Source organism: Bombina bombina, chromosome 1 (genome assembly GCF_027579735.1).
Source record: "Bombina bombina isolate aBomBom1 chromosome 1, aBomBom1.pri, whole genome shotgun sequence".
In the NCBI taxonomy this organism is placed as follows: domain Eukaryota; kingdom Metazoa; phylum Chordata; class Amphibia; order Anura; family Bombinatoridae; genus Bombina; species Bombina bombina.
The window spans coordinates 1,104,102,875-1,104,127,747 of NC_069499.1; the positions used below are offsets into that span (position 1 = coordinate 1,104,102,875).

The 24,873-nt window shown below is 37.5% G+C and overlaps 1 protein-coding gene across 1 annotated transcript in view; it reads right to left on the bottom strand.

Annotated features, from left to right (window-relative positions):
* Positions 1-24,873, bottom strand: part of SOGA1 (suppressor of glucose, autophagy associated 1) — a 188,729-nt gene that overhangs the window by 106,016 nt on the left and 57,840 nt on the right. Inside the window, exon 5 of the mRNA XM_053697193.1 lies at positions 16,254-17,498. Coding sequence (XP_053553168.1) covers positions 16,254-17,498 — 1,245 coding nt within the window. The remainder of the gene's footprint in view (positions 1-16,253; positions 17,499-24,873) is intronic.

A 24,873-nucleotide genomic window follows, 5' to 3' on the forward strand; every position in this document is an offset into this window, starting at 1 on the left:
TACAATTTTAAACAACATTCCAGTTTACTTCTATTATCAAATTTGCTTAATTCTCTTTGTATCATTTGTTGAAGGAGCAACAATGCAGTATTTTCTAACTGAACATGTGGGTGAGCCAATGACAATCGGTGTGTGTGTTTGTATATATATATATATATATATATATACACACATATACAGCCATCAATCAGCAGCTAGAACCTAGATTCTTTACTGCTCCTTTCAGCAAAGGATAACAAAAGAAGAAAGCAAATTAAATAATAGAAGTCAATTTGGAAAATTGTTTAAAATTGTATGCTCTGTCTAAATCATGAATGTCTAATTATGACTTTACTGTCCCTTTAAGCTCAAAGTATACTGATGCTAGAGGTCAGGACACTACCATGTCTTTATCACATATTTACTATAACATGTTCTTACCATTACATGAAAAACAGCTGCTATAAAAGATAAATATTTCTATTTCACACAAAACTAAAGAGATGGTATCATTTTATTCACATAAAGGAGAGATGCACTAAGCTAGGGCTTGTTCAATGGAATAGTACCCAGAGTCTCTAGTCTCTTTAAAGGGACATAAAACCCAAAATGTGTCTCATGATTCAGATAGAGCATACCATTTTAAACAACTTTCCAATTTTCCTGTTATCCTTTGTTGAAAAGCAGGAAGGTAAGTTCAGGAGTGTGCACATGCCTGTTGCAAAACTCCTACCATGTAGTGCTGCAATGTTATACATTAACAAGAGCACTAGATGGCAGCTCTATTTCCTGTCATGTAGTGCTCCAGGCATGTGCACACTATCAAGATATTGCTTCAACAAAGAATAACAAGAGAATTAAGCAAATTTGATAATAGAAGTAAATTGGAAACTTTTTAAAAATGATATTCTCTATCTGAATCATTAAATAGAAATGGTATTCTCTATCTGAATCATGAAATAAAAATGTGGGTTTCATGTCCCTTTAAGCTCTGCATGTACAGAGGGGAATATTATGTAGTTAGTATATCAGTCTGCACTTATCTCTGACCCTGTAATACAATCCTCCTCTAACAAGGCTAAACAGCTAACCGTAGGTGAGTGCAGATGAAATATAAGCAAGACGGAAGACTCAGAGTAATTTGTAATTTACAAGTAATCCTTGTAAGAAAAAAACACCAGATGCACCTTTGAAAGTTGTGGAGACTTGTCAGGGAGTAGCATTCTATCTATTATTGTCCAGAGAGCACGGAGTCCTTATCTGTACGACCTCATAATCCTTAGAAAAATCTCAAGAATAATTTAAAATCAGCAAAATCTCAACTAAAAACGATAGTGCCCAGTGTAGAGTGTGGTCTTGTTCTGTGAATAACTTCCTGGCATTACAGGGCTGGGTTATTCCATAAAATGTAGTGTACCTCACTGCAAGAGTTCGCCCCCAGCTGAATGTGCTCAATGGGACTACACCTTCTCACTTACACGAGTTACATGATTTAGTTATGTGTTTGTTTTCTTTTAAAAGAGACATGGAAGTAAGCTATTACATGGAATGTCCCTTTAAATATACTTTCTACTACTAACAAGATTTTCTGATCAGGCAAAAGTATATTTGGGGTTTTAATCTATAAATTATGGCTAACCAAAGACTCTTCATTAAATTGTGACGATTGCAGCATTGATAAAAGGTGAGTGAAGGTGCCAGTAAAAATGCATTTTAGATCACTTTTGGGTTTCTGAGGCAGGTAGGATGTTTTATTTTGGATTACCCATTTAGATCATACAAAAAGCACGGACAAATGCCTTATATAAAAAAGAGCTCAACCAATCCCAGGGGTCAAAGCTACAGATAAAACTTTACCATTACATACAGAAAGATAAGCATTCTGTCAGGAATGAACAACAACAGCTCAGTGGCTTGTTCTATGGCCCGGTTACCATGACATGGACTTCAGGCCCAATGTGCTTAGAGGGAAGTGGCTGCACCTGACTGACAAGGCCCATAGGAGGCCGAAATGATCGTCTGGGGTTGCTATTTTTCCTTGTTCAGAGGAGAATAGCCTGGTATTTTGGAGCTGTTAGGTGGGATCAGACTGATATACTTCAGGAAAGTAAAGGGCACAATTAGGCTACAAGAAGCTACTCCCAGGTGGTTACTGGGCAAGAGAGCAAGTTACTGAGCTGTTGTTCATTCCCGTCAGACTGCTTCTCTTTCTGTAAGAATTTTACTATTACCTCCTAATATTTTTGGATATTCAACACAAACAGTCGTATGCAAAAGTTTAGGCACCCCTGACAATTTCCATGATTTTCATTTATAAATAATTGTGTGTTTGGATCAGCAATTTCATTTTGATCTATCAAATAACTGAAGGACACAGTAATATTTCAGTAGTGAAAGGAGGTTTATTGGATTAACAGAAAATGTGCAATGTGCATCCAAACGAAATTAGACAGGTGCATAAATGTAGGCACCCTTGTCATTTTGCTAATTTGAATACCTGTAACTACCTAGCACTGATTAATTGGAACACACAATTGGTTTGGTATATAACTTGGCATAAATTTGGGCACCCAAACAGAAATATTGCATCAATATTTAGTAGAGCCTCCTTTAGCAGAAATAACAGCCTCTAGACGCTTCCTATAGCCTGTAATGAGTGTCTGGATTCTGGATAAAGGTATTTTGAACCATTTCTCCTTGCAAAACATCTCCAGTTCAGTTAGGTTTGATGGTTGCTGAGCATGGGCAGCCCGCTTCAAATCACCCCACAGATTTTGGGATGGCCAATCCAGAACATTGTACTTGTTCCTCTGCATAAATGCCAGAGTAGATTTTGAGCAGTGCTTTGGGTCGTTGTCTTGTTAAAATATCCAGCTCTGGTGTAACTTCAATTTTGTGACAGATTTCTCAACATTATTCTCAAGTATCTGCTGATATTGAGTGGAATCCATGCGACCCTCAACTTTAACAAGATTCCCAGTATCGGCACTCGCCCCACAGCATGATGGAACATCCACCAAATTTTACTGTGGCTAGCAAGTGTTTGTCTTGGAACGCTGTGCTCTTTTGCCGCCATGCATAATGCCCCTTGTTATAACCAAATAACTCAATCTTTGTTTCATCAGTCCACAGCACCTTCTTCCAAAATGAAGCTGGCTTGTACAAATGTGCGTTTGCATACCTCAAGTGACTCTGTTTGTGGCGTGTGTGCAGAAAAGGCTTCCGCATCACTCTCCCATACACAGAATTGTTGAACGATGCACAGTGACACCATCTGCAGCAAGATGATATTGTAGGTCTTTGGAGGTGGTCTGTTGGCTGTTTTTGACTGTTCTCACCATCCTTTGCCTTTCTGATATTTTACTTCTGGCCTTAAGAACTGTGCCGGTGGTCTTCCATTTCCTCACTATGTTCCTCACAGTGGACATTGACAGCTTAAATCTCTGCAATAGCTTTTGTAGCCTTCCCCTAAACCATAATGTTGACCAATCTTTGTTTTCAGGTCATTTGAGAGTTGTTTTGAGGCCACCATGTTGCCACTCTTCAGAGGAGAGTCAAAGAGAACAACAACTTGCAATTGGCCACCTTAAATACCTTTTTTCATGATTGGATGCACCTGTCTATGAAGTTCAAGGCTTAATGGCTCACCAAACCAATTGTGTGTTCCAATTAATCAGTGCTAGGTAGTTACAGGTATTCCAATCAAGAAAATGACAAGGGTGCCCAAATGTTTGCACCTGTCTAATTTCATATTGATGCATATTGCACATTTTCTGTTAATCCAATAAACCTCATTTCACTACTGAAATATTACTGTGTCCTTCAGTTATTTGATAGATCAAAACGAAATTGCTGATCCAAACACCCAATTATTTATAAATGAAAATCATGGAAATTGTCAGGGGTGCCTAAATTTTTTTACAAACTTCGTAGTCTGGATCCTTAGCATTCTTCTTATATAGTAATTCTTAATAGGTTTTCTATAAAGATCTCAAAACACACTGACAGACGGAAACACTTATCTATTTACATAAAATACGGTCTCGCAATTGTTTTCAGCTTGTTTTTGATTGAGGATTAAACATTGTTTTCATGGTTGTACCATTCAATTTAACATTAAAACATTTTTAAAAATTATTTTAAATGTTCTCTTAAGTTAAAAAATAAAAAGAAGTTGTCAAAGCCTTCAAGATCTAAATGATATACATAGTTGAATGACTTGGGAAGAATTACTTTAACACAAGTGATAAACAGCTTTTACTGAACAGGCATCTGTCATTGTGGTTGTAAGGGAGAGATAAACGCTTCAATGCTTCCAAACTGTTCAATATGGCAGAAGGTTCCAATATGTCTTAATAGAGCTACAACTATAAACACAAACACAGAAGGGCTGTAAGCTCACATGAGCAGATCCCTTCAATGTGCTTCAATGTGGTTTCTTTCATTTATAAAATATACACTTTCTGCATTTAGTTATTGGATGGGTTGAACATTTAAATCAGGGATAACCATAAAGAGTACGTTGCTGGCAGAATATTGAGCATAATTTGAAACCATCTAGACAGATTTGAATATATTTAAGCTCAGAGCAATAGACAACTAATTTAATTAACTTATGTATTATTTAGACGAGCAGGAGAAAAACACTAACACTTTCAGCGGTGAAACTGATTAAAACACAGTTAAACCTTTTTTCATACATACCTATTTATTCAACTGGGCTACGTATTTATTCAACTGGGCTACGTATTTATTCAACTGGGCTACGTATTTATTCAACTGGGCTACATATTTATTAAACTGGGCTACGTATGAAACACACAAGCCATCAACTCATGTTTTAGGTGCCAGTCAATGGTTTTGTACAGCTATATGTACAACAACAACAACTATAAGCTAGGTGTTCTAGAAGGTGTGGTTCACTGGCTCCCGTGATTTGCCAAGCTATGATCTAAACAATACTGGTAAACAGTCTGTGTATTTTATAAGGATAAACTTTATTTCAACGAAAAATACTGGCCACAATTGAAATAAATGCAGATTTTCAGGAATAAAGACTGAGATATTATGTAAAAGAGGGAGAAACAGGCCACATGATCAGGATACAGTCTGTTAATTTGTGTCATTCTTAAACATTCTTTAGAGCCATTTCTATTATGCATATAATAGTGAACTAATTAAACAAAGCATTTTTAGCATAAAATGGTCCACATGAAGTTGTTAATGACAAACACTGTGGGGGACTTTAAGAATACCTGGGATAAGCATAAGGCTATCCTATGAACTAGATATGTTTATACTTTTAGGCAATATCTGGCAGAGTTGCTGGGCCTATGTTTTTTATCTGCCATCGAAATCTATGTTTCAGTAAAGGGACAGTAAACATTGGGAAAAATGTTGCACAATTCTGCACTATGCCTTATATAGCCGTATGATTTATTTCTACTTGTTAAATGTATAATATGTCCCCCCAAAGCATACTTACCGCTACTGTGAAGCCGTCAAACAGCGCATGTGATTAGACAGTGAGCCTGATCGAGCCACTGAATCAAATGTAGCCACTCCTGCACTAACTAAAGCAGTCGTGACACACTATTTAAAATAAATCAGCAGCGCTGAAGAGGACGGCTTCACAGTAGAGGTAAATATACTTTGGGGGGGGGGACATATTATGCATTTAACAACTAAAAATAAATAATATGACTATTGACATGTTCCTTAAATCTGCACATAATAATAATGATCCGTTAAGTCTACACTTAAAATAATGTATAAATATATCTTAGCATTTTATTTTTTTTAATATACAATGATTATTATCATACTTAGGGCTAGATTACAAGTGGAGCTCTAAATTATCATGCGCCCGCAAATAATTAATCAAGTGGCACATTACAAATGGCTGGTTATTGCTACGGCAAGCTCACGGTAGCAATAAGCGCTTATAAAATTAACCAGAGACCAGATCTCTAGTTAATTTTATAAATCTGCACCAAATGGCACCAAAATACTGTGTACTGTATTTTATTAAAAAAATAAAGATGGCTGCACTAGGCAGTATTTTTGGGTTAAAGTTAATGCTAGAGGGGTGTTAGAAAAAAAAAACGGCACTGAAAAGTGCCTTTACATTGCAGTCTATGGGAACTGTGTGTTCCCAGTAAATATATATGTCCCTATGATGCTAGGCACGCCCACCATGACCCAATCCCATTCTGAAAGCGCCGTTGGCTTCAGGACAGCCAAACGGCTAGGACATTCCATGCCATCCTTACGGCGCTAAAGCCCAGCGCAGTTAGAACGGCATGGAACCTACTAACGGCATTGAAAGGTTAAATCAAATACATATATATTTAAATATGCTGCCATCGCTGCACTTCTTACCCTCTTTGCTGCGCTGAAGTTCTGATACCGTCTCTGACGGAATCAGAACGAGGCTTTCATAGCCTATGGAAGCGCACTATAGTGAGCGCAAAGCTTCTCATCAATGCGAACGCGACCTTGCTGTGAACTTGTAATACCAACATACATTAGCTTGCGCTGGTATTACAAAGTGGAGTGCAAATATCGGTTTTATGAAAGCGATATTTAGCGCTCCACTTATAATCTGGCCCTTAATTGCCCCACTAAAACAAACAGCAGCTTGCTAACTTATCTGCTTTTAATGAGCTTAATTCTAAATTGGATTGCTCAAAATCAGGATTGTCCAACCAAAGGCCCAGAGGCAGCCTTTAGTGCTTTAGCAGGCCTCCATTTCCCCATGACTTCTCAGGTGCTGGCCTATGTCTTTTCTTAAACACTCTGTGTGGGGTTATAGACACATGCCAATAAATGACTACATTTTACCTTAGCTTGTTTTCAATTATACTTGTGCAAAAATACTATCTTCCCTAAATGAAAGGCCTGGCTATTATAATAAACTGCTACAGTAACAACAGAAAATCAAAGATCAATGATAGGCACGTGGGACTTTCCCTACTGCTCTCAAGATGCCCTCTGTAGCTTAAAAAGTGCCTGTTAACCTCATAAAATAACCCACATTCCCTATCTCCTATTAGGAAGAAGATACATATACACTATCCAGACTTAGATGAATAAAAATGGGAGTTTAGTTTCATATATTGGTCACAGCATGCAAGCTCACCTCCAAACTTCAAGGCCAAACCCATAGGTGGAGTCCATTATTTAATATATTTTAAAAAAGACATCATTCTCATTTTTTTAATAAATAGATGCTCCTGGGATGAATAAAAACAACCTTTTCTATTTCAGTAAAATTACTTATAAACATTAACACACATCCTGTTAGTTTCACATTGAATTTAATCATCATATGCCAGAGGTCTGTGATTAGAACAGGGATGGGCTCAGTTATAGCTCACTCACTAAGAAAAGACCAGGATGAGTCATTTAAAACTTACATTTTGGTGCAGTTCTAAACAAAAAATAAACAGATCCCAAGATGTACAGTGCCTGGATTAAAGGGTATTTAGAACAAAAACCTTTAGGAAACTGATCCTTTTAAAGACAAGCAGCTGAAGTATCCAGCTAACGTTTTATGTCTCAAGAGACAAAGAGCTGAATCTTATACGTGTAACACATGCAGTTATTAGTATTGACTGCAGAGAGCAGCTCGGGGGCATAAGGAAAATGAGGTGAGTGGGGTGAGATGCTATTATTGCAGAACACAGATTTTATGGCTATAAACCAATTAGAGCTCTCTCCCTGCAGCAATAAAAAAAAAAACACCATGAAAAAAACGCTACTGACTCCATCAGAGTCCCTCGTTTGGTAAGGACACTAGTAAAAGACAAATCCCTTACACAATATAAACACACATTTAACTACACGTGGATGAATATTCAGTTTGTGTGCATGTACGTTGTTTTGTACACAGAATATGAATTGGCACTGGAAAAAGAGGTGGCTATATTCATTACAGTGCTTGCACTTAGCTTACTGGGAGTTCTGCCATATTATAGACTGCTTTAATGTTCTGTTCACTGTTTCACTGTATTTAGTGAATGCATTCCCATACCAAGGCCCACTGGAAAACACTCCAGTTGTAAAATAAATATTTTTCTCAAAATGAACAGCATGACAATATCAATGAAACATGCCCAGTTGTGAGGTGGTGTTAGACAAAATCAATATCCACTGTTGAAACTGTGACAAATCTTAGGAAGAAACAAGCTCTCCAAATAATGCTGTGTTCTAAGTCCAATGGTGCATTAACGAAAAACCTAAGCAATAAAGTTACCTTTCAAACAAGTTAGATCACTCCAAACCGACTCTACATGCCGGCATTATCTCTTATTTACAGCAAGTAAAAGCACATAAAAGTCACAGATTAAATGTTTCACTTCTTTGTATCACAAATACATGTAAGATGACATATATGCAAGATGCAAGTATACAACACACACAAACATATATATATATATATATACACACACAAACATATATATGTATGTGTGTGTGTGTGTATGTATATATATGTATATATATATATATATATATATATATATATATATACACACATATACATATATACACACACACACATAAACACACACATACATAAAGGTAAAAATCCCGAATTCCAAAATCCAAATTTATTCTGAAATCCAAACTTTTTAATTAATATTTTTAAAACAATCAAATAAATAAAAATAAACTTTTTTTCCCTGCCTGTAAACCGCAATCTTCTCCGTCTGTGTCTCTGGTTTGGTTTTTGTGCTCTAAAATGCAAAAAAAACCAAAATTTCTGCTTACCTGATAAATTTCTTTCTTTCCAGATATGGTGAATCCACAGCATCATCAATTACTGTTGGGGATTAACACTCCTGGCCAGCAGGTGGCGGCAAAGAGCACCACAGCCAAGCTGTAAGGTATCACTCACCTTCCCCCAAACCACAGTCATTCAACCGAAGGTAAATGGAGAAAAAAAGGAGTGGAGAATAAAGGGTGGGCCGTAGACTCACCATACCTGGAAAGAAATACTTTTATCAGGTAAGCATAAATTTTGTTTTCTTTCCTTAAGATATGGTGAGTCCACGGCATCATCAATTACTGTTGGGAACTAATACCCAAGCTAGAGGACACAGATGATTAGGGAGGGACAAGACAGGTAACCTAAACAAAACGCACCACCACTTGAAGAACCCTTCTCCCAAAAGAAGCCTCAGCCGAGGCAAAAGTATCAAATTTGGAAAAAGTATACAGAGAAGACCAAGTTGCAGCCTTGCAAATCTGTTCCACAGAAGCTTCATTTATGAAAGCCCAAGAAGAAGAAACAGCCCTGGTGGAATGAACTGTAATCCTCTCAGGAGGTTGCTGTCCAGCAGTCTCGTAAGCCAAACAAATTAAACTTCTCAACCAGAGAGAAAGAGAAGTAGAAGTAGCTTTCTGACCCTAACGTTTCCCAGAGAAACAAACAAACAGGGCAGAAGACTGGCGAAAACCCTTAGTCGCCTGAAGATAACATTTTAGAGCATGCACAACATCCAAGTTGTGCAACAAACATTCATTATGAGAAGAAGGATTAGGACATAGAGAAGGAACAACAATTTCCTGATTAATATTTCTATCCGAAACAACCTTAGGAAGAAAACCCGACTTAGTACGAAGCAACGCCTTATCTGCATGAAAGATAAGGGACATCACACTGCAAAACTGCGAGTTACAACACTCTCTGAGCAGAAGAGATAGCAATAAGAAACAAAACCTTCCAAGATAACAACTTAATATCTATGGAATGCATAGGCTCAAACGGAGCCTGCTGTAAAACCTTAAGGACAAGATTAAGACTCCAAGGAGGAGCAACTGACAAACACAAGCCTAATTCTGACCAAGGCCTGACAAAAAGATTGCACATCTGGCACATTCACCAGACGCTTATGAAGTAAAAGAGATAGTGCAAAAATCTGACCCTTCAGCGTACTGACTGACAAACCTTTTTCCAGACCTTCCTGGAGAAAGGACAAAATCCTAGGAATCCTGACCCTACTTACTCCAAGAGTAGCCCTTGGATTCACACCAATAAAGATATTTACCCCATATCTTATGATAAATTCTTCTAGTAACAGGCTTGCGAGCCTGAATCATGGTCTCAATGACCAACTCAGAAACCCACGTTTAGACAAAACTAAGCGTTCAATCTCCAAGCAGTGAGCTTCAGAGAAACAAGATTTGGATGAAGGAAGGGACCCTGAAGTAGAAGGTCCTTCCTCAGAGGTAGTTTCCAAGGTGAGAGAGATGACATCTCCACTAGATCCGCATACCATATCCTGCGAGGCCACGCAGGTGCTATTAAAATCATTGATGCTCTCTCTTCCTTGATACGAGCAATGACTCGTGGAACTAGAGCAAACGGAGGAAACAGATATGCCAGACTGAAGTCCCAAGGGACCGCCAGAGCATCTATAAGAATGGCCTGTGGATCCCTTGACCTTGAACCGTACCTTGGAAGCTTGGCATTCTGCCGAGACACCATTAAATCCAGCTCCGGCACCCCCCATCTGAGGGTTAAACTGGAGAACACCTCCAGATGGAGCTCCCACTCCCCGGGATGAAATGTCTGTCTGCTCAGGAAATCCGCTTCCCAGTTGTCCACTCCTGGAATATGGATGGCAGACAGACAGCAATTGTGAGCTACTACCCACTTAATAATCCGAGCTACCTCTTTCATGGCTAAGGATCTCAGACTTCTTCCCTGGTGGTTGATGTAAGCCACTGAGGTTATGTTGTCTGACTGAAACCTAATAAACCAGGCTAAAGACAGCTGAGGCCAAGCTATCAGAGCATTGAAAATCGCTCTTAACTCCAAGATGTTTATGGGAAGAGCTGACTCCTCCCGAGTCCAGAGTCCCTGTGCCTTTAGCGAGTCCCAGACTGCTCCCCAGCCCAGCAGGCTGGTGTCCGAGGTAACAATCACCCAGGAGGGTCTCCGAAAGCATGTTCCCTGAGAAATATGCTCCTGAGAAAGCCACCACAGGAGAGAGTATCTTGTCGACTGATCTAAATCTATCCTCTGAGACAGATCTGTGTAGTCCCCGTTCCATTGTCTAAGCATGCATAATTGCAGAGCTCTCAAATGGAATCAAGCAATGGGAATGATGTCCATGGAAGAAACCATCAGACCAAATTACCTCCATACACTGAGCCACTGATGGCCAAACAGTAGACTGGAGAGGCAAGATGAAAGAATTTTGGCTTTTCTGACCTTTGTCAGAAAAATTTTCATCAATAGGGAGTCTATTATAGTCCCTAAGAAAACTACCCTTGTAGCTGGAACAACGGAACTATTTCCCAGATTCACTTTCCATCCGTGGGAACGTAGAAAAGACAACAAGATCTCTGTATGAGAGCTTGCTTGTTGAAAAGATGGCGCCTGAACGAGGATGTCATACAAGTATGGCACTACCGCAATACCCCGAGCTCTGACCACTGCTAACAGAGCCCCCAGAACCTTTGAGTAAATTCTGGGAGCTGTGGCAAGGCCAAACGGAAGAGCTACAAACTGAAAGTGTTTGTCTAGAAAGGCAAATCTCAGAAACTGGTGATGATCCCTGTGAATGGGAACATGAAGGTACGCATTCTTCAGATCGTCATGAACTGACCCTCTCAAACTAAAGGAAGAATGGAACGGATCGTCTCCATCTTGAAGGACAGTACCCTGAGAAATTTGTTTAGACACTTCAGGTCTAAAATAGGTCGGAAAGTTCCCTCTTTTTTGGGAACATCAAACAGATTGGAATAGAAACCTAGTCCCTGATCCTGGACTGGGACTGGAACTATCACACTCATGGAGAAGAGATCCTGTACACATTGTAAGAACGCCTCTCTCTTCATCTGGTCTGCAGATAACCTTGAGAAGTGGAACCTGCCCCTGGGGGGAAAAGTATTGAATTCCAATTTGTAACCCTTCGATACTATATCCACAGCCCAGGGATCTGGGACATCTCAAACCCATGCCTGGGAAAAAAGAAAGTCTGCCCCCACATGATCCGCTCCCTAGCACAGCGAAACCAGATGACCTGGCTCCCAGCCTAATCACCTGCAAGATAGCATCAGAAATAAAGGAATTAGCCAGCTTAAGAGCTTTAATCCTGTGTTGAATCTCATCTAAAGGAGTCTCTTCCTGAAGAAAATCAGACAATGCATCAAACCAGTAGGATGCAGCACTTGTCACAGTGGCAATACACACAGCAGGTTGTCATAAGAGACCTACATGAACATAAATTCTCTTTAAATAAACCTCCATCTTTTTGTCCATAGGATCCTTAAAAGAGCAACTATCTTCAATAGGAATAGTAGTTCTCTTAGCTAGAGTAGAAATAGCCCCTTCTACTTTAGGAACCGTGTACCATGGTTCCGTAATGGAGTCAGCGACTGGAAGCATCTTCTTAAAAATAGGAGACGGATAAAAGGATACCCCTGGCTTCTCCCACTCCTGTGTGATAATATCCATGGCATGGTCTGGAACTGGAAATACCTCCTTAGAAGAAGGAACCTAAAAGTAATTATTAAGTTCCAGAATTCGTCCCTTCCTTACTCAAAAAACTACAAAAATACTTATTCATTCCCTCATTTTGTCACGCATTGATTATTGCAATCTACTAAATGGCCTTCCAAAACACCGCCTCTCCTCCCTCCAATCTATTATGAATGCTTCTGCTAGACTCATCCACCTAAGTCACCAATCTACATCAGCAGTCTCTACACTGGCTCCCCATACACTCCAGAATACAATTTAAAGTATTCACCCTAACTTACAAAGCACTCAACAGTCTAACTCTCAACTATATTTCCTCTCTCATCGTGAAATATTCCCCATCCCGTCCTCTTCGATCAACCTCTGACCTATGTCTCTACACTCCTGTTATCTCTACGTCCCACTCCCGCCTCCAAGACTTCGCACGTGCTGCTCCTGTCCTCTGGAGCTCTCTACCCCGCTCCATAAGACTGTCTCCAACCTTATATAGCTTCAGACGCTCCTTGAAAACTCACCTATTCAGAGAGGCTTACCATCTCTCCTACATCCCTCATCCGAACCAAACTAATACATGTACATGAACTGTCTGACTCACTGCTGCAAATACAACCGATGTAACAAGCTACCCCAACCTTATGTCTCTGCACCCTTAACCTATAGACTGTGAGCTCTCCGGAGCAGGGCCCTCTTCCTCCTGTACTAGATTTGTTTAGTTTTGTTATGTTTTGTATTTTATCACAAATCTTTGTCATTGTATACCCCTATCATTGTACCCAGCGCTACGGAATTTGGCGGCACTTTACAAATAAATTATAATAATAATAATAAGTTTACTAGATTTTTTAGGATGGGCAGTGACAGGAGTGTCTGAGTCATCGAAAGTAGCCAAAACCTCCTTTAACAAAACACGAAGGTGTTCAAGCTTAAATCTGAAAGAACTTCCTTCAGTTTCAGATGAAGGAATTATACTGTCCGAATCTGAGATTTCACCCTCAGAAAGCTCTGACGCATCTTCCTCATCAGACTTAAGAGGAAGAGACATTTGAGAAGCATTACTGGAATCAGAAACATTGCCATCTGAATCTAGTTTCCTCTTACGTTTTCCCTTTAACATAGGAAGAGCAGCTAATGCCGCCAATACCGCTGAGGATACTTGAGCGGCAATCTTTGCTTTCAAATATACTCCACTAGGAGTTATAGAGGAACCACAGGGCACTGCATGCGACACCATTGAGGCTTGGGACGTTACAGGAGAAGGCTGTGGCATTACCTGAACAGCCATTTGAGAAGCATTACTGGAATCAGAAACCTTGTCATCTGAATCTCTAAGTTTCCTCTTACGTTTTCCCTTTAACATAGGAAAAGCAGCTAACGCTGTCAATACCACTGAGGATACTTGAGCGGCAATCTCTGCTTTCAAATATACTCCACTAGGAGTTATAGAGGAACCACAGGGCACTGCATGTGACACCATTGAGGCTTGGGACGTTACAGGAGAAGGCTGTGGCATTACCCGAACAGCATCATCCTGAGAGACATTAGGCTCAGCAATCAAAATGTTTTCTTTACACTGTAAAGTCTTCTTAACACATGAGGAACAGAATTGCATAGAAGAAGCAATCTGAGCTTCTAAACACAAAAGACAAAGCATTCAACTGATCATGATCTGTATCAGACATGATCACAGTAAGTTATCCACTGCTAAATAAAATCAAAGTTTCACCAGTGATACACTTCAGTTAGGGTATATTTCCACAGAAAAGTAAAATTTTACTGAGCGACTATGCACTCAAAAAACCACAAACCTCAGGATACCCCACACCTCAGTCTAAGCTGAGGCGCCTACTTGCCACCACCTCCGGAGAGGAACTCAGATTAACACCCTCTCTCTCGCCGCCGGCACCGCTCTGAAACAGAAGCCGAAGGAGCGTCACGTGATCGGCTCAAAAATAACTGCGCCACAGAGAGGCGCAAAACAAGAAATGAAAAATTACTTCCTGGTTACGCTGACTACAGCGTAATGCAATGCCGATAAAATAAACTCCCTCTCTTATGCTTAGTCTTAGCTGCTCTTTTCAGCTTAGGGTATATAAATCGAAAACAGCCAGCTGCTATAACAGATCACAGTACCGCAATCCTCAACAAAATACCTGAATAAAGAATACAATGTTCTCCTATTCTTAGCAAACTAAAATGAGCCTAAAAATAATTTAACACTTTCATTCCTGAAAGGATATACAGTCTCAGTCACAATGCCCTGAACCATGCCCAACTTATCCTTATTTAAGGAATACCTTGTCCCTTGTAAAATTATGTGCAGTGAATACTGTAAGTGCACTTACCTGCCAAATCCGCTGTCCGGCATGTAGACAGCTCACTAGGTATGCAAGGACACAGTTCCTTACAGAGACCAGTAGAAAAGAAAGAACTGAGTAACCTACTCTGATTTTCTATACTAGGGCAGCACAATGTTAGGAAAAACCCAGTAAGGCCCACCTTACAAGTTCCTAACTGCTTGAAAGCCACCACTACCCTTACTCAAGAGATTAACGTGGAATACGGCTAGACCCAAAAACTTGCTTGTATAAATCAATAAGACACCAAAATCTTCATCTCCTCCATGTACGAAGGCAAATAGAATGACTGGGATTTGGGGGAAGGAGAGTGATACTTAACAGCTTGGCTGTGGTGCTCTTTGCCTCCTCCTGCTGGCCAGGAATGATATTCCCCAACAGTAATTTATGATGCCGTGGACTCATCATATCTTAAGGAAAGAAATCGTCTATATTTATTTAAAACATCTTTCTGAGGGTACGTTTACAAAAACATTAAAAATTATATAAAACTAGGGTTTTCTACCTGTAGATATATGTGCATACATACATACACTATGGTTTATTAGTCAGGGGTTGAAAGCTACTAGCCCAGAGGGAAAAAAGTAAGTAGTCCACTCAATGTTAAAGATAGAAAAAAGTCAAATTTCGAAGTCGTCCGCTGCAATTTCGAAGTCGTTCAGGACCACTGTAAATTTCAAGCCCTGTGTATATATATATATATATATATATATATATATATATATATATATATATATATATATATATATATATATACACATACATATATATATATACACATACATACAAACACACAAACATAAATACACACACACATATAATGTATGTATACACATTTATATGTATTATAGACTTTCTATGTGTTGTTATATACACACAGACAACCACACAGGGAGCTAGATAGATTACTTAAAATTTGAATAGCACTGCAAAATATATTCAAACCGTAATACTATACAAAATGAAAATGAAAATGAATTTTGGGCAATCATGCCGTAACTTAGCCTTTACTGGTTTGTTGCCATAAAAAGTACTTTACAGCTTACATGAGTCATTTTTAAATTAATTACATGCACACTACCTTTGACTCTTTGTACTAGAACTGCATCTCTTTATCATGACAGAATTCCTGTAAATTGACCCAATTCTTCTATGAATACACTACATGATTGTTGAATTTATTAAAGTCTACTTGTGGACACACAGTTTAACACTCTCCTTTTACAATTTTATGGAGAGAAAAGGGCCTACACATAGTATGCACACTCAGAGCAGAGTCCTATATTGAATTACATGCAGCAGATCATGTGTCAGTAATTAGATATTAGAGACAGTATAAGTAGGTAAAGGTTGGGTGTCTTGGTTAAAGCAAAGGAGCCATCACTAAAGTGGGGGAGGGACAAGAGTTCTGTGTGAGAAGCACTCACCTGTAAGTCTGAACTGTGCTCTTTCCTTGAAGAATCCTTTGAGGTATCAAGAGATATTATTCCAGGTAGTAGTGCTACTGAATTAATCTGCTCTTTACAACAATCTCCTAGAGTATCAACCTTCTTTGTAAAGCAATTAAGCTCCTGTTGTAACATGGCAAGTTTGGTAAAAATAGCACTGATTAGCTTTGAGTCACTTGTTACTTCACTGTTATCAACTGCCTCAGTTAACAAAATGTCTCCACAGTCATTATCTGTGCACAGTTTGATGCCCGAAGGAAAGCCATTTGAATCTGATGTTAAGACTTCAATGGCTTTACTGATTAACCTGGCTTGTGTCCTGATGCCAAGAAGGTTCTCTAATTCTTTTGACTTTAAAATCCTGGATGGGGAATGAGAACGGTCAGGTGATTTAAGGGCACCTTTCCCAAGCCGTTCCTTAGAGTCACTAATTTCATTTTCTCCTCCTATAGGCCCTTCACGCCAGAGAGGTGATGGGACACACTGTGCAGAATCTCCAGCTTCTGCATCAGTCTCCATCAGGGGTTTAGTGGCCTGGCAAGAAGCAAGGTCATATCGTTGGAGGTTTGAGAGAAGCACCCGGTTCTCGTACTGGAGCTTTTTAACCTTGCCATTCAGTTCGCTGATCTGCATTTTGGCAGTTGTGAGCTCCTCCTGAGAAGGTTCACTTATTACAGAGCAACTGTCCTCTGAAAAGGTAATGTCAAGGTCATGATCAGACTTATATTTATTCAGTTCATTCATCAGCAGCTTGTTTTGGTCCTCCAGCTCCATTAGTGATCTCCTGAGAAGTTCTGCCTCTTCCTCCACAAACTGGAGATGTCTCCTTAGCTCCACAAAATTATCACTAGATTCCCCACACAGAAAATTAAACCTGGAATCTTGATTTAAAAGCTCTCTGTCACCATGTACTTTCATCTCGTCCATCTCTGCCCTTAAACCCCTATTCTCAACCTCCAGCTCTACTATCCTTCGACTCAGCAGGTTGGCTTCCTCTTCTACTAGCTTAAGGTGCACTTTCACCTCTGCCTCTCGTGAATGTGGAGAGTTGGCCAGCTCTTCAATTGACAACGAACTGTCTAGGTCCCCGTACATTGATCTGTATTTCACCAACTCCTCCTTCATGCTGTCATTGTCTTTAGCCAACTTTGAAAGCTTTTTGCACATTAGAGCAGACTCTTCCTTAGCAAAGTGTAGCTGACATTTTAAATCTGCACTGTCCTCCTGCAGATAAAAAAAAGAAAAAAGTAAAACAACCAGTTAGTATAGTATGAATGTTGACTACCAAATGTTTCCCTAGGCATTGTTTTACATACATAATTTTTCTAGGTCTTTACAACACTTTCTTCTGTAATAACCACCATCAAATTTATTTCAGACACCACTACATAAATATATTTGCCAACGCCACTAGCTTTAGAGCAGTGTATTTTGCCATGGCAAATGATAAAGTATTACAAGTTAAATAAATATAAACTCAATTATGTATCCTGGCTCACTGGCATTTAACATAGTTAATTTTCTAAAACACTTCATGTGAACAACAGCCTTAAATGAAATTCATACAATTTTATGTATTAAATGTTTGTATCAAGGATTACTGTTAATGTTAAAATACATAATAAAAGTATGTGTGTGTGTGTGTTCATACTTCCCGGACAGATATTTAATCTGCAACCCATTAACATTAATTTAGATCAAATTACTCAAATATTAAACCAGATCCATATCACAAAATTATTTTTTTCTGCAAAAATTAAGTCCCGATTTATTTCACACTAAGATTAATGATAAAGCATTCTGTTTAGATAAATGTGTCCATATATATATATATATATATATATATATATATATATATATATACACACACACACATACACTGTATATAAACGCCTCAACCTTTCACAACTTGAACCACACAGACTGCTACTCTTGTCTGCACATAGTCTATTCCTGTACTCACTATGTAAATCCTGTGATTCTGTGTCTGGTCTGTATGTAAATCTGGCTTCTTTTTTTTTTTCTTGCAAAAGAACTGCTTACTGGAAATGGAATTGTTTAGAAGTATATATTATTGTTGTCTTGATAAATAAAAATGTGTATATCAGCCTTTTCAAATGAAAACAAACCTATGGCCTTTACTCTTGGGATAGCCAGCCTTATCACAAACAGCTTAGTGCTAGCTATGCAGTATATGGAATAGGCAAATGAAAGAAAATTTCTATCTTTCTCATATTAAAATACTTTGACTAAATTATAAACTTCTGTGATTCTCTGTTTAATAAAGTTTGTACTTCAAAACCTTAAAGTGATAGTAAATGTTACATGTTTTTAAAATCAGGTCTGGAATCTAAGCAATATTTTAGATTTAATCACTTCTAATAAAGATGTGCTGTAACTTACTTTTTAATCTAGCTGTGCCATTCTAATATCCCACGTTCCGGCTTAGATTCCAGACCTGATTTTAAACATATCAAGTTTACCATCACTTTAAAACTATTAGGGTGTGCATAAGCTCTTGTCTTGCTCACAGAGATGCTAAAAATTATTAGTATTATTATTTATTTGTATAGCGCTGCCAAATTCTGTAGCGCTGAGACAATTTCCATCGCACTCAAAGGCATTTAAAATGAGCAAACTAAGCTTCCTGTATAGTGTAATTTATAGTCTAATTTAGACTCAAATAATTTTGCGTTCTCGGATGAAGGGGCAGCACTTCTATAACTCTGATGTTTGATCTGACTTTGGCAAACACCACATCATAGCAAATATGTTATTTATAAAATAATAATAATAATAATAATTAATCCTTATAATATTCTCCTGGATAATTTTGGTAAACCCCTTTTCAATCCAAAAGGACGTTTAAAATCTCTACTGTTTAGAATAAATAAAATGATCTTTATTAGACAGTATGGGAAAATTACAAAAAATGTTAAGCTTACTGAAGAGACCATCTCCAAAAACTCTCCTGGATAATTTTGGTAAACCCCTTTTCAATCCAAAAGGACCTTTAAAATCTCTACTGTTTAGAATGGTTCCCAACATAACCTTGCTCAACATTGACTTTTAAATTTGGTATTACTCCAGACAATGACCCTAAATTACTAACATGTCCTGCTATGAAGGATTTATTTTAAAATAAATAAAATGATCTTTATTAGACAGTATGGGAAAATTACAAAAAATGTTAAGCTTACTGAAGAGACCATCTCCAAAAACTCTCCTTTAGAACATGTTACGAAAGTGGACTAAATATGCTTTGCCCACTTAGAAATAATAACAGATCTATAGCTATTTAAATAAGAAAAGTAATCCTAAGTAGTTTGGATGAAATTTAGTTTGAATTTGACTACTGATTTTTTGGGTATCCTAGTAAATTGTTACCTTTCACATAATTCTTTATTAAGAAGTTTAATTGTTACATTAGCACGTTTTCTTTAAATATGGCCAAATTAAGAAACATTTCTACTAAAATTGTGTTTTGGACAGGTATAGGGCACTTTTCCCATTGTTCTTCCTTTAGTCGATCTCATTTCCCTTACATTTTTAGATCTAATGTTTCACCTTTTCTCCAAGGTATTTGAGATCACAAGAGTTTTAGATAGGCACCATCTAAAATGAGCCTATATCCTCAGCAGTTTACCCTGAATCCTCACTTCAAATCCCTTATTTGTAAAAATAAATAAAAAATAGTTGCTCATTTGACCTGTTTAACTAAAACGTGTCTCTCACAATACTGGATGCCTGTGTTTTACAGACAATGTCAGGTCTAGAAATAGATTGTAGATAGTTCAGGAGCAAAAGAAAAAAACACAAAAAACATGGAGGTAGCCCCAACCAATAGATTTATAAAGTTTTAGTTTTTTTTTTGTCCGTTTGAGAAGCTTCAATTACTTTACTTTTATCATGCCAACACTTCATAAGGTAGGTCATTTAGCTCCTCAGAGATGTCGTAGACATGAATTAAACAGTTCATGCTGGCTTCACCACCCCTGAGTTGGCGGATAGAAATCGCCCAGAACACGTTCGTTCAGGTTGATTGACAGGCTCTTCTCAAGCAAGTGTTTGTGCAATAGCCATAAGAGCAACCGTTTGCCGCAAAGTCAGACAAACAGGTTCCCAAGTCAGGAACCTCATCCGCATGCGGCATAATATTTGAGGCCCATAGATTGGATTTTATTATTATACTCAAAAGACATGTACTGTATCAAGTACCAGCTGTAGTTATCTGGTCTCCTCGACAATAAATGTAGGTCTTCTTGGCTTTTGGGATCAGCTGTACTGCACATCCCACAACACAAAAAAATAAATAAAAAGGTACATTTTGCTGTCCTTGAAAAACTGTTTTTTTTGCCTTCAAGTCATATTTCCTGCTCCTTTACACTATTAGCAAATTAAATGCTTAAAGGGACACTGTACCCAAATTTTTTCTTTTGTAATTCAGAAAGAGCATGCAATTTTAAGCAACTTTCTAATTTACTCCTATTATCATTTTTTCTTTGTTCTCTTGCTATCATTATTTGAAAAAGAAGGCATCTAAACTTTTTTTTTGGGTTCAGAACTCTGGACAGCACTTTTTTATTGGTGGATGAATTTATCCACCAATCAGCAAGGACAACCCAGGTTGTTCACCAAAAATGGGCCGGCATCTAAACTTACATTCTTGCATTTCAAATAAAGATACAAAGAGAATGAAGAAAATTTGATAATATGAGTAAATTAGAAAGTTGCTTAAAATTTCATGCTAAATCTGAATCACGAAAGAAAATTTTTGGGTACAGTGTCCCTTTAAAGGTATATGAAACCCAAAGAATTTTTTTTGTGATTTAGCCAGAGCATACCATTTTTTAAAAAAAAAGGTTCCAATTTACTTCTATAATAAAATTTGCTTCGTTCCAATGATATTTTGTGTTGAAGAGATACCTAGGTAGGCATCTAGAGCACTGCATGGCAGAGAATAGTGCTGTCATCTAGTGCTCTTGCAAATGGATAACATTCTTGCAAAACTGCTGCCATATAGTGCTCCTGAAATGGTCCGGCTCCAAAATATACGTCAAAAGATACCAAGAGAACATAGAAAAAAATGATAATTAAAGTAAATTAGAAAGTTGTTTAAAATCGCATGATCGATCTGAATCATGCACACCTAACAATGTCCCTTTGCAAGACAAGAATCTTTCATCCCTTCATACCTACATTTCTTTGTCCACAAAAGCTAAAACATATTGAGACATGAACAGGAGAGGTGGTTTTGGCAAAGCTCCAGGTATAATCATTAGTTAAGAGGAACACAGCATGGCTTATCAACCACAGGAGGCAAATTATCATTTTCAGAGAAACATTTCCATATCAATTGCCTGGAACTTCTATAGAAGATTCTTTCACAGTAAATATGTTTTGTCAAAATCAACAATCCTTCTGCCCCATGGTTTGTGTACAATGTGAACGCCATTTTTTAAAGATCAATTGTAACTTAAAGAGATACCTGGTGTCTTATTTGAAAGAGCACACTACCCTCTATTAAATGAGGGGTCAAATGTTCCTTTATGTGTGAGATATGGGCTCTATAAAAGGGCCATCCCACTACACAAGTAAGCAGAAAATATATCTGCCTCTGGATGCTTCCTCATTGCACGTGACATCTTTACACACCACATGATTATGGCACAATATCCAAATCATCCTCTATATACACTGAAGAGTGAATAACCTGTGCCTCTGAGGGCTACATAGTGTTGTCCTCTGACACAGCAGTAAAAACAGAGGATGGCATGGTTGTCCTTTACACTAAAAGGGACAGTTTACTCAAAAAATGTCTCCCCTTTAATTTGTTCCCAATTATCCACTTTACCTGCTGGAGTGTATTAAATAGTTTCCAAGTATTTCCATTAACCTTATATTGGAATTTGAATTAGTTTATTTAGCCTGTGGTATCCCCACCCATCCTGAAAGTTTTTGGCCTTGAGGCCAAGCTGTGTTAACACAGCCATCAGAAAAAATTACACTCCCAGTGGGTTATAGAAGAGATAAGGTAATAAAATGTTAATTTTCTTTTATTCTCTACAAGTATTGGTGATTGGTTTATGGACAGATATAAGATAAAGAAGCAGGTATATGTATACAATGTGATACAGTAATGAGATCTGATTATACCTATAGATATAAGATACACATGTATATGTACACAATGTGATAAAGTAATGAGGTCTGATTACACCTACAAGCTCAACCCATTTTATTAGGTTGTGGCTTCAAAACACAAAATCAGCTAATTCATATTCACAAATAAACCTTAAAAATGCAAATCTCATAATTTTTTTAATCTGCAGCTGGTAAAAAAAGTAATTGGAAAAATATTAAGGGAAAAACTATTTTATATTATACTGTCCCTTTAAGCAGTTAAAAGGGGTGTATTACAAATTGACATTTCACATGTGGCTTATTGCTGGGTATTAAAATTAAAGGCCTTTCCAATCCATTTGTAAACCATTCCAAAACGCAATTATTCCGTGGTTTTTGCTGTTGCTGTCCAGTATGTTAGCTTCACTAATACTATGCATTAGCAGAATCTGACAGCTGTTAATTACTCCAGCTCACTAAACACCCTTATACAGCAACAGCTTTATGCATAATGATTGACTTTTTAACAGCCTAGACCGTGAATCTTATTTAGCCTTCCTTTGAGCAACACATCTTGTCTGTTCATGTTACTTTCTTTAACCTTTTTTGTGTGTGATAATTTCACAGATTAATAAAAAGATTACTTCCGGGTTTAATAAAGACGTTAAAAAAAGTTAAAAGTCAATAAGCCATATAAGACTATGAAACTTGCACAACAAATGCAATAATGAGAATGTTCATTTAACATTGCAAAGATTTAATTAAATCATCAGATGTTAAAAACGGTATGAAGCTGTTAATTGAACACATCATAAATTATTATTTATATTTGAAGTGAGTATCTTAAACACATTAGACAGTTTTATTTAGCCTTAATCAGCCATAAAGGTCTGTGAAAACCCAGGGCATATTCTTATTGATTGGATTGAATTAGGGACCAAGGGTTTAAAGGGATAGTAAACCCACATGTTTTTCTTTCATGATTCAGAGAGAGCAGGCAATTTTAAGCAACTTTCTAATTTACTCCTATTAACATTTTTTTCCGTTCTCTTTGTATCTTTATTTGAAAAAGCAGGAATGTAAGCTTAAAAGTCAGACCATTTTTGGTTCAGAACCCTGGGTAGCGCTTGCTGATTGGTGGCTACATTTACCGACTAATCAGCAAGAGCTACCCAGGTGCTAAACCAAAAATGGACCAGCTTCTATGCTTAACATTCCTGCTTTTCATATAAAGATACCAAGACTACAAAGAAAAATTGATAATAGGAGTAAATTATAAAGTTGCTTAAAATTGCATGCTCTATCTGAATCATGAAAGACAAAATGTGGGTTTACTACCCCTTTAACTTTAAAAGGCTGCATTGGAGTAGTAAAGGAAAGATGTAACCTGTTTAGTAAAACACATATTATATTAGTTGTTTCAAAGGTACATGAAGCCCATTTTTTTCTTTATAGATTCACATAGAGCATGCAGTTTTAAACAACTTTCCAATTTACTGCTGTTAAATAAAAATTTGTTATGTTCTGCTTGCATCCTTTGTTGAAAAGCAAACCTAGGTAGACTCAGGAGTAGCAATGCATTACTGGGAGCTAGCTGCTGATTTGTGGCTGGTCATATATGGCTTTTGTCATTGGAACACCCAATGTGTTCAGCTAGGTCCCAGTAGTGCATTGATGCTCCTTCAACAAAGGATACCATAAGAATGAAACAAATGTGATAACAGAACTAAAGTGGAAAGTTGTTTAAATGTTGCACTATTTGAATCATGAAAGAACATCATTTTAGGGGTCATGTCCCTTTAACAATTGGAGAGATGAAAATAAGTAATTTTTAGTCTCTATAAAGCAATGGTTATTGCCATGTTGTAACCTAGGTTTCCTTTTCTCCTGAGGCCAATTAGATACAGTTATAAAATGTGCAAACAATGACTGCAGAATATACAAGTCTGGAGTCTGCTCTTTCACTTCTAACAGGAATTGGAAAGCCCACAAATTTTAGAAATAAAAGGTTAAAGAAAAATAAAACAAAATAAATAATAAAAGTATATTTCAAAGTTTTTTTCACTACATACAATTAAACATGTTAAACTGTAGTCTTAAAGGGGTTTGCTGTCCCTTTCAGCAAACACACTGTTCCATTAAATGTCAATAAAGAAAGTTCAGATTCTTCAGTCTTTGTTTCATTTAGAACCCTAAAAATGAATTAATTCCCAGATGCCTTTGCACTGCAATCAAGACAGCAATTTGAAGATAAAAAAAAATATTTTTCTTAAGACGGCTGCAGCTTTAATCAATGCGCAATTGAGATGTAGATTATTTTTTTTTTTAAATGAGATTTGAATACTAATGACTGGGGATAAATGAGCATTTTTACACATTTATAAAAGAAAATTCAGGGCACACGTTTAAAACAAAGAAAGACTGTGAAGTATATTTAGATATGGCAGAACTGCATTCACTCAACAGGGTAGATATT